General features: G+C 44.2%; 1 protein-coding gene across 1 annotated transcript in view; it reads right to left on the reverse strand.

Annotated features, from left to right (window-relative positions):
• Positions 1-11,289, reverse strand: part of LOC148025058 (transducin family protein / WD-40 repeat family protein) — an 83,467-nt gene extending 72,178 nt beyond the window's left edge. The window contains exons 1-3 of the mRNA XM_087694760.1: positions 11,134-11,289; positions 10,962-11,040; positions 10,812-10,868 (exon numbers count right to left, since the gene is read on the reverse strand). Coding sequence (XP_087550886.1) covers positions 10,812-10,868; positions 10,962-11,040; positions 11,134-11,160 — 163 coding nt within the window. The 5' untranslated portion in view covers positions 11,161-11,289. The remainder of the gene's footprint in view (positions 1-10,811; positions 10,869-10,961; positions 11,041-11,133) is intronic.
• Between the last annotated feature and the right edge of the window lie 236 nt (positions 11,290-11,525).

Consider the following 11,525-nt stretch of genomic DNA (forward strand, 5'->3'; position numbering starts at 1 on the left):
GGGAAGGGCAAGCAAACTCAACCTTCCAATCAGCATCCAAATCCAAACCAAACTAGTGAGTCACAAAGAACTTCCCAGTCAAAACTCAAACCCGCGCGATAGAATGTACCAAACAAAAATTGGTATTGACACATTGTCAAAAGGCCGGTCACTTTGACGACGAGTGTCATTTAAAGGCTAAGGAAATTTGCCCAAGACTCTTGTCTCAAGCCCATTTCGTGCAAGCACTCCCACCTCCCCTCTCCACAACCAAGACAGCAAGATAGATCCACTACTCACATGGCAGCTAGTTCTCCTACTCCCTCTTCACCTAAGGAGTTGTCAAAAATGTATTTCATCCTACTATTGTAAATTTTAGTTATCCTCGGCATGTGTTGCCTCTCTTGAGGACCAACTTGATGAGTCCCCTTTCCACTCCAAGTTGCTCTCTCCTTCGAGTTCGCAACCAACAACACTTAAGCCCACTTTCTCTAGAGACCATTCGGCCTAATAGATTGTGGAGCCTTTCTCCAAATCAGAACTCTATGATACTGACTGTGATTCCTTTCCACTGGTCGTCAGGTCGCAATTTTCGTAGTCAGGAGGCTCTATGAGCTGTCAAATGCGTCTAGAAGGCTATCGAAAGGTTTCTCTATTGCTAAAGGTGCTTCACCTAGCCCGGGATGTGTTGGATCTCGCAAATTTCCTATCAGTTTTTGGTTCGATTTATAGTGTTTAATTTGGAGTCGTCCAATTTGTAGGTGTCCAATTATCAGAATCGGACTGTCCGATTTCAGTTGATCCGACAATCTGATTCCCGATCATCCAATTGTTGATAGTCCAACTATCCGATTATCTGATTGTCCGAATCAAACAAGCCATATGTCCGATTAGACAAGTTGGATGGTGTCCGAGTGGTCCGATTTTTCAAAATCAGATTGTCCAATTATCCAAAATCATATATCCGAGCACGATTCTGGGAATCGGACCCTATCATGCGCATCTGATTCCGATGGCCATGGTTCTAGACGAGGTTGCCACACCAGCTTCCAGAATGTAAAAATAGACAAGGGGCAAGGTTTGTATATAACTGGCATAGCTTGAAAACACCCGTACGCAATGATCGATCCGTGCCTTGCCTTGGAACTCTCTCTCTCTTACACATCACTTGATCCTTGTAGAGCAAGCTCTAGTTTGTCTTCTCTTTTTCACTGCACATTTCTCCTTTTACTTTCATACATTCTTAGCGTGTCTACCTTTTGGTAGTGGGAGACTGGAGTCCCATTCACATTGTCCATGGCACTCACCTCCACTTAACATTGAAATCAAGGTTTGCATCTTTTGCGATCTTATGTAGTTGTTTTTGCTTCATTTTGCAAGTTGACATTTACTTCTATACTCCCTAGCGAAGCCTTGGATCATTCAGCACTCCTTCCCATGGTTGCACCTTTTGGTGGCACTTCTTTCCCATAATTTTCCATTGCCTCTTCGAAGGCCACCTTGGGGGCTATTCATTTTACAAGTTTTTAGCTGGACCTGTATCTTACTCTTCTTCTTTTGAATGCTACTCCTTTTCCCCATTAAGATCAATATTTGGGGACATAGGGGGTACTTACTTCTCCTTCCACCATCCGATGGTGAGAGGGGATGGTCTACACTTTTCCCTTCCACTTTGCGAGGGGGCAGCTTCTTCTCCTGATAGTGACAGTGATTATACTTACAGATTTTGTTTCAAGCATCGTATTTATACACTTTTAAACATTGTATATTCATCTGCACTGTCACGATGACATGATTGTAAAAGGGTGCTTGGGCAAGTGAACAATTCCCCTACGAGGGCACACTGCCCAAGTGGCGCCATTGCATCACACTCTGGAGTGGTCAACTCCAAATCCACCATACTCGTAGCATTGCACATGGCAGTCTCCTAAGGTAGTTTTTTAACCCTATGCTTACATGCTAGCTATGCTTGTCTTGCTTGCTCACCCATCGTATTGCTTCTCTCTCCTCATATTCTCCATATAATTGGCACATACACACACTTAGGAATCCCTAGGCACTTATCCTAGTAAAGTGTGCGATTGTTTTGCTTGTTTTATGAAGGTAGTGGGGCTATCCATCCTAATTTTCCATATTTCGAGGCACCCTGGCTCCATGGGATAAACGCTCATTTAAAATCCTCACTTAATGATGCTAAATCTTGTGGCAAACAAAAAATACCTTTTTTTTTTAATCCATTGTTGATTCCGTCCGTCTTTGCAAGACTTGGTAGGCCCCTAGGCAACCGACGAGCACCCTTGGTCTGATGCTCTGGCCTCTCTCGGATGATTACTTGGGCTCCCTTGGTAAGATAATCATTGCCTCTGTAGTCTTGGTAGGTTACTAGGCAACCAACGTGCACCTTTTGCCTGATGCCCTCAGAATAAACAAAAGGACTTATTTCTCATGGCTCAATTCTTGGCCTAACAGGGGGTGTTGAGCTAAAACTACATTAGCTTGAATTAAGCAATCCCAAAACACGCTCAACTAAAGAAGAAACTTTCTTATTTTAAAAAGAAACACGATCCTAGAGAGCTTCTATGTCCCACCTACAAAAACCTAATTTGGGTGTCCCAAACTTTCTATAAATAGGCATACAGCCCACTACTCCCCCTCAATTTCGTTTTTGTAGGTTTTACACCTTCTAGCTTCGCTACTTGCACCCGGTTCACATAGGACATCTCATCCAAAATTGCCCATTATTGTCTACATCAGTCTAGTGAATGTTTCCAACATCCATCACACAGTTTGCATCCACTTATTGCATTTGTTGATCGGCCACATCGTCTATAACTGGTAAATTGTTGAACTAGTGTTTGTAATTTACGACTATTGTATGAACTATCTCATCATTATATCTGCGTTTTTATTGCCATCAGCTTGCCACGTCATCATGTCTACATTTTTTACTGCCATCAACCTACTACGTCATCATCAACTTATTGCAGTTTTTCTCTCCTCAAGTATCTACATTTTTTGTCCTCTCTCTCCTCATTGCATGTCTGTATCAAATCCAATTTCTACAACTGCATTTATTGTTGTTTCACACACGAAGACTGGCTTGCTATATTTTGGGATCTTTTCGGAGTATGACACTCTCTCTAGCTCATAACCTCTGCTTGGATCCCAGAGATATGAGAGTTCGAGGTTCAATATTCATAGCATAGTGTGTTTGTTGCATGAGCATTGTATATTCAGTAGTCATCCACTTTATTATTCATTGTATTTGCTGTCTCTGTGTTATCCTAATCCTAATTGTATTTTGTGTTATCAATTTGTACTTTATCGTACGATTGGTTTTGTATTTTTTGTGTTTAGAGCATTTCGTCACACATGGATTCCCCGCGGTTGTCCTATCCACCAAAGTGTCCCCTCATGTGAGCACCAAACTAGGAGTCAATACCGCTCTCTATCACGTACTAGCCCATCATAAACCTTGATGTCAATCCCAGCTCCAAGATTTGAACCTATCAGACTTTGATTGATGCATCAAGGATGTGTGCACCGGTATACCTATATAGATAAGACTCAAATTCCCCACCTCACTATCCTCTCACTCCCTCACTGGCACCGTAAAGTCATGAGGAGTGACCGCATCACTTGTCCTAGAAAGCAACAAAAGGAGAGTCTACCAAGCCCTTCCCTCGTTTTAAAAACAAGGAGTCTACCAAGCCCTTCCCTCGTTTTAAAAACAAGGATACGTTTTGGGCCTTGGCCGGAGGATCTATATTGAAGTCGAAGAAGGATAACTCAACACAAGAGTCCACATCTTGCTTCTTCTTCCCAGAAGCCACTAATTGTTTACAATCCTTTCATAAGTGTCCCTTCTTACCACAGTGGTAACACTAGACCTTTAACTTTTTCTTCTTGTCACCCCTCTCTAAAGCTATAAAGGCCTCACCAAAACCTCCATAATGAGATGGAAGCCTATCTATAGACACAAAGATGTCTCATGCTCAAGAAGCATCAAGGACATATGGGTAAAACTCATAAGTCTTGATGACGCCTGTGCCCTCAAAGCATTGGTCACTCCATCAAACTCCAAAGGGAGCTTGTAGAGTACAGTCCCGACAAGATGTGCCTCTAGAAGGGTAGACTGCATGTGTCAAAGCTGGTCGTATACCTATGTAACACAAAACAAAAATGACAGAATAGTGTCCCTGGGCTTGAACTTCATCTGCTAGAGGTATCCATAAAGCGTCACTACATGCATGAAGAGAGGAACCTCATACAACATCTGAAGCTTTGCCCATACTTTTAAAGATGTCCTGGAGGAGGTAACCGCCAATAGAACAACTTTAGAAACACATTAAAGAAAAGCAAAATAAGCACGCACATCATTTGTATCCCATGTAAGCACAACTTCCTCATGGTTGTCCTTATCAAAATCTTCTAAAATTGGAAAAGGATGCTGAGGACGCGAAATAGCTCCACAAACAATGTACCATAACCGCTTCTACACAAACCAAACTTTCACAAACCAAGCTTTCATAATAGCACTCCAAGTTAGATAGTCAAGGCCATGTAACTTATCATCAATAGAAGTGCGTGGAAGAGGATAGGAAGAGAAGATAAAGGATAGAAGGTATACACAGAGAGAATACAGCCACACAAACAGTAAGACTGCACAAAATGAGAATTCACATGCAGTGGAAACCAAAATCTGATCAAAGTAGAAGGGTGACGATTGCAAGAGAATGGAAACACGGCTAGAAAATACCAAAAAACAGCAAAAACGACCTGTAGACACAGTTGCCCAGCCAGCAATCAGGGTTAGAAAACCAAAACACAAGCTGATTTGAGCAATAAATGCAGAAAACTAACGATTACAGGGCAAACAGATGTCGCGCACCGAAAACAGTCCTATACACAAAATCCAAGCTACAGTGGACCACAAACAGGCTGTACACAATCAGCAACAGGTCACCTGATCAGCAAATGGAAGGGGAAGACCTGTGGCTGTAATCAGTAGAAAAACATCAGCAAGAGAAGAGATCCTACAGTTTGATACCATGTCAAAAGTGGATGCACCAATGGAAGCTTATACATATACTAAAATAGACTGCTGAACACAAGAAAAAAGAGAAAGGAAAGAGAGAACGGAAGAACACTGCAAAAGAAGAGAGTTCAAACGAATGCTCGAGAAATGGAATCCATATACCAAGACGTGAAAAAATATAGAACCAATGTGAGTCACTAGCAATGAAGGTACTAGCACTGGCTCTCCTCTCCACCAAGAACTTGTTGGTGATGATACATGAATGCACTAACTAAGGAGGAGGAGCACGAAATATATAGGCCATAAATATGCCCTAAATAACAGCAGGTCGGCCAGCATTAAATGTTGGCTAACTGGCATCAAAATGCCCTAAAATGCGATAAATAATGCACAATAAAAATGCCCAAAATATGTGCCCAACCTAATCACGTGCACAGACGCAACCATGAATTGACATATCTGCTAACACTTGTGTGTGTCTCGTGTCAGTTTGGGCCTAGAGCACTAGCTTGACATTCCCTCAACCTTTGAAGGTGGGCAACAATGAGATATGCTATCAAAACCCTAATTTATAGCAGAATTTAAGGATTCCCAGCCAAGGATGATTTTAGAGTAACAGTTGTAATTGAAGCATTTGACAGTTGACCTAAAGGCAAATACTCATCTACACTTAATTTAGCCCCGACACAAGAGTTTTTGAATCAATTTGTGCCCAAATTGTAGCCAAACCAAGGGGTAAATTGATCTTTGATACTATTGGTCACTCACAACAGCCCAATGTATTGGACTGCGGAGAGATCAGCCAATACCTCATTGTACTACAAATTAGAGCAATACAAATTAAAGAAATACTGCAAGAGCACCACTTGTTGGGGTCAATTGGGTGCCATCTGTCCAAGATTTAAGTGGCAAAGTATTATTCCAGTTTTGTGAATTTTTATGCATATTGTAATTTGAGTTAAACTAGGTACCCACCTGCCCAAGAAGGACAGCTAGTTTCATGCTATATGCTGTTTGCAGTAAAGCTACCCAAGTGCCTATGGGCTAAGGTTGTTAGCACTTCAATGTGCATCCTCAACTGATGCCCAACTATGGTAGTTCCTCATAACATCCCCTTCGAGGCATTCCATGGCATTCAACCCACCATTTCTCACCTTTGAAGATTTGAGAGTCATACATTCACAGATACTCCTCATGACAAGTTGGGTAAGCTCATGCCATGGCAAAGCTCTTGATTTTTGCAGGCTACTCTTCCAAAGCCAAGGCATACTAATTTTGAACCATATCCTAACTCCGAGAGATGTTGAATTTGATGAGAAGAAGAACATACAACCCCTTGCACTGGCCAAATCTTCTAAGCCTATCCTTCAATCTATAGTTCATGAGATCATGCCATCTAAGCTTAGTCTTCTTCCCATCCCTAATCTGCCCTCAAATTTTAGGACTCCTAGGCCAAGTGCCCATCCAAGGATGAAAATCTCTTTGCATCTATGCATACTATCTATTTTCCTTCCTCAAGTGGTCGATTTTGGATCCACCATATTCTCCGCACATTAAATGGCAATCTCTATGCCAATGCATCATCTGGTAGTATACAAGACGTTCCTCTATATTTCCCTCATCACTAACACCCTAGTGGGTGGTTGGGATAGACTTTCTATTTTGTGATGTTGGAGCCAACATCCCTTTTTTCCCTAGGGACACTGACTTATAGGAAAAAAAACGAAAGAAGAAGGTTGTTCAAAGTGGTTTCATCGCCTTTGCATATCCTGGTAGGCCACTGAGCAGCAGATGAACACCCTTTGTTTGATGCCTTCACCTCTCTAGGATGGCCTTTTGGGCTCCTGAGGTAAGATAACCATCACCTCTATAGTCTTGATAGGTTCTTGTGCAACCATTGTGCATCCCTAGAGACCAATGCCCTTGCTACTTTGGGGTGGAAACCCTTGAGGTAATCTAGAGTAAGCCATGCTTGCAGTCCCTCCTGGTTCCAATTTTGGGCCTTTGCCATGGGGGGGGGGGGGGGGGGGGCGGGAAGGGGGGGGACTTTGTTTTATACTTGAAAAAGTGCACTTCAATTTAAACCTTAATTAGTTCATTTTGAACAATCCCAAAACTCAAAATGCTACAAAGTTTCTATGCACCATAAGCAAACACCTAAACTTGGGTTGGATCCACATCTATAAATAGAGAGGCTCCCCAAACCACTTACCCCATCCTATTTTGCAAATTCTCTCTCCATTAGTCAGCACCCTGTCTCCACAATTGTCACCCAGTTCCAACTGAGGCACCTTACTGTCAACAGTTGTCCATAATTCAGACATATTCCTGGTGTTAGTGGACTTCTATCTACATCTACATTTTGCTGTACAACTACCACCCTGTTAGATCAAAGACAATTACTGCCTGTTGCAGCCAGCTAGGAGCTTCATTTGTTGTTCCATGCTGCCACCCCTCCCCCGCACCATCTCTAGGAGCATTCATCTTGCAGCCAGCTGCTGCTTTTTGTGCACCTGTCTGAATGAGCAAAAGAAGATGAGCTCAAGGAGCAAAGATGTCCAACCACCACTCACTTGTGGGAGCAAGGTCCCAAATAATGACATCATCCATGTACACAATACCACAAACTTGGAGTAGATGAGTAGACTAGAGCTGACAGTAATGTCACGCAGCAGCTGAAGTCTGATCACAATGAGCTGCGGCAGTAAATCACGGATGTTGGAGTGATGGAATCAGCGACAATGCAATCATGAACCCAAACACAATAGTTGAGATGGTCATGGAGCTATAGAATCAGGTCACCAGCTGATGAGGAGCAAAAGCCCAGCAGCAGCTGGACAAGTAGTGATGGCTGTGGCGGAGCTGGGAGACCTCAAAACAGCAGCAGCAAATGATGTTGAATAGCTGGCAGCTGAAAACACATCAAGAAGAAGCCACATGCAGGCTGGTGTCAACAAGAGGAGGGCCAAGTGTTGAGAAACCCTTCACCCATAGTTTGTGTTTTTGCATTTTGCGTTTAGGGTTTGCAGCCCCTAAAAGGGGCGCCACCCTAGACTGGCTGTGCCTATTTATAGGCCACTCTCTCATTCATTCTTTACGGCTGATTCATTCAATCCGTCACCTCTTCTCTCCAGCCTCTCCACTACACTCACACCCCTTCAGGAGGACATTGCAGTTCGTGGTTCATGGCTGTCTTCATCATCTTCCTTGTGCTACAACACCCTTGTTCCCTTGTATCACATTCACTCCATTCATCACAATTTCTTCTCTCTTCTCTTCTCAGTGTTTACCAAGTTCACTCTGTGTTCCTCCCCACAAACCCTATTGTCTCGCTGGTATGTCGTCTTTTGGCATGCTATCAGAGCTAAATCTGCTCAAACAGTGGCAAAGATCCTCCACTCCAATGAAGGCAAAGACCGGTGGCAGGTTCAGCATCCACTTCTCTTCTTCTTCCGCTACATCAACACTCTAACTGGCCGCTGCTCCCTCCTGCGTTTGCTGTTTTCCAGCCTACGTCCAGGGCTACTGCTACAACCTCCATCTCCCCTTTGCTACATTTTACTACCGCGTTTTATTGTGGCATTCTACTGCTGGCGGCTCCTCCCTGCTGTTGGCGGCTGTTCTCTGCAACCAGGCGGCTCGGCCAGTCTGCTGGTGGCTATTAATACTCTACAACCCGACAACTCCACCATACTGCTATTGCAGCCTCTTACTACTTGTAATCCTCCTCACACTGGCAACTCACTTTTAGCCCTTCCACTGACCCCCTAGCCCTTGAGGCGAGCATTGCAGTTCATGGTTCGTGGCTGACCTCTTCCTTCTTCAACGAGGCACACTGATTCCCACGGCTTCTTTACTAGCAGATGACCAGATTACTGGGTGCTCGTACTGTGGCATCACCGAACACACCACCAATGCTTGTCAACTTCAACCTTTGCTCCCCACCCCACCCGAAGTATATGCATCTCCCACCTGGTACTTCCTGTGCCACCTCTCCTTTCTGGGCCACAAAGATCGTTCTGCATCGGCTATCAGATTATTACGCTCAAGGCAATAAGCCACACGCGACGCGCACTAGGTCCTTTTGAGCACACGGAGGCTCTAAGACCTTACGAGGCAACAAGCCCTCCTAGAGACCGCTCCAATATGCGGAGGTTTCTCCCACCCACTTCTAGGTACAGTGGCTTTTGCGGCCCACATCTCCTCCACAGTCCACTATCCTAAGAGCCCGCGACTATTCCCCACCCTTGGCTTATCCCGAGCCTCCTTCTTCCCCACCCTCTTCCACTCAGGTTCAAGAGGCCACTTTTGGGTGCTTTCCGACTTCTTCTTCCAAGACCTAGATACCTTCTTCAGCACGACTGGTGGCACTACCTTCGTCCTCAGATTGCTTCGCAGTCCGTGAGCCATGAGTGGTTGGATTCCCTCTCTCTCAAACTCGGATTTAAAGGGGGATTTTCTTACTTCGCCCTCAGCAAGGGCTTCCAGTTCTTCTGCTTCAGAGGGGGCTCCTACTTCTACTTCTTCCAATTCAGAGAGGGACCCTATATGCCATGAAGATCTTCACACACCACCACCTTTCACTTTCGAGGAGTGGCTCTCCTTGGAGCATACATTTCCTCTACTCATACCCAGGATCTAGAGGATCTACCTAGATCGGGGCCCTTGGATCTTTAACAGCAACTTGGTGGCAAGGCCTTCGTATTCCTTTCAACATGGAGTCACGGAGCTAGTAGCTTCTCTCCCTAGGTTGAGTTTTGGATTCTATAGCTAATCCAGTCTCCTGACTACTTCAAAGGTCTCCTTTCAAGTGGTATTCTCAGCTTTCAAGATGGATCTTTTTCATCCCTTGGTCAGCATGGAGCCAACTCCCGAGATATATCCTTATAGTTCTCGGCACTACACAAAGTCTGACATTCCTCCTATACATTGCATGTTTTCATCATCTTTATACTAGGGCACTTGGGCAAGTGAACAATTTTCCCACGAGGAACACTGCCCAAGTGGCACCTGCTACATAAATATTCTTTAGCGTGTAGCATTGCATCTTCACCTCGCTCTTCTCTTGTTCCCCTTTTTGGACCTAAGAAGGGATGTTGAGAAACCCTTCACCCACAATTTGCGTTTTTGTATTTCTACGTTTTGCGTTTAGGGTTTGCAGCTCCAAAAAAGACCACCACCCTAGACTGATTGTGCCTATTTATAGGCCACTCTCTTATTCATTCCTTACAGCTAATTCATTCAGTCCGTTGCCTCTTCTCTCCAACCTCTCCACTACCCTCACACCCCTTCAGGAGGACATTGCGATTCACAGTTCCGGGCTCTTTTCATCATCTTCCTTGTGCTACGGCACCCTTGTTCCCTTGTATCACATTCACTCCATTCATGAGAGTCTCTTCTCTCTTCTCTTCTCTTCTCAATGTTTACTGAGTTCACTCTGTGTTCCTCCCCGCAAACCCTACTGTCTCGCCGGTACGTCATCTTTTGACACCAAGGATAAGCTAGCGACCTGCTGGAGCTGGTGGTGATGGCTGGCAGCAAGGGCAGCACCTCTGGATGGTGTACATATGGGTAGACTAATGATGGCAACAACTGTGGGCTGATGAGAATTAATATGGATGACAGAATGAAGCGTGTTGTGCACATTGCATGTGAAAGCCAAAAGAAGTCTACAGTGTCGCACAAGCGACCTGTAAGGTAAGACACCGCCTCATTGAAAGAGTCCGTAAAGCTAAATTTACACGATAAGACATCAGCTACAACTTGAAAATAGCATCCTCAGGATGAAAGTTACCTCCTTCCTCGTTGTAGAGGCCGGTCTCATCTCCATCTTCATCCACATCAGGCAGGTCTGATGATAGAACAAACAACATGCTCCTTCCATTAAAACTAAGGATTGATCGACAGAAGTGACGATCGGAAACGAGCAGGAACGTAGCCTAACCTTCCTCGTCGATAAGGAGCTCCTGCTCCACGTCTTGATCGTCTAAATAAACGGCCCCTTCGTCTTCTTCCTGATCACCCTGCAATACCCCGAACAAAGGAGCCAAATAACTCAGAGGGCATGAAAGACTGCGCACCACAGAGAACGAGAGCTCGCGAGCAAGGGTTCTTACAGCACTTCCCGGGCGCTGAACAGCCATAGTGGATCGCTACTGATGCTCAAACTGCTGTGATGAACGCCCTCGGGACAGGGAACTTATATTTACAATAAAAACAGCTACGATGCATGCGTCGCACAATGCGCTAAGGCTGGTTACACACCAAATGAGTGATGTGCACTTTGTAAGCTTTAACTAATCAAAACATTTAATAAAGGGTTGAGCGTTTGCGGTTTATTATACACTAGAGAAGATATGATTTATTGTTTACATGTTAAATAGGTAAATTTCCCACTCATTTTTGGAGAGAGTCTCTCCTATCCACATTGTAAAGTGATGGATAAGGGTATGCTTTTTGTATTTGTAACCAATCAAAAAGTTTATATGTTTATTATTTTTTACTCTTT

The sequence above is a fragment of the Lygodium microphyllum genome, chromosome 15, assembly GCF_053477565.2.
Source record: "Lygodium microphyllum isolate KBCC chromosome 15, Lygodium_microphyllum_v1.1.10, whole genome shotgun sequence".
NCBI classification, from domain to species: domain Eukaryota; kingdom Viridiplantae; phylum Streptophyta; class Polypodiopsida; order Schizaeales; family Lygodiaceae; genus Lygodium; species Lygodium microphyllum.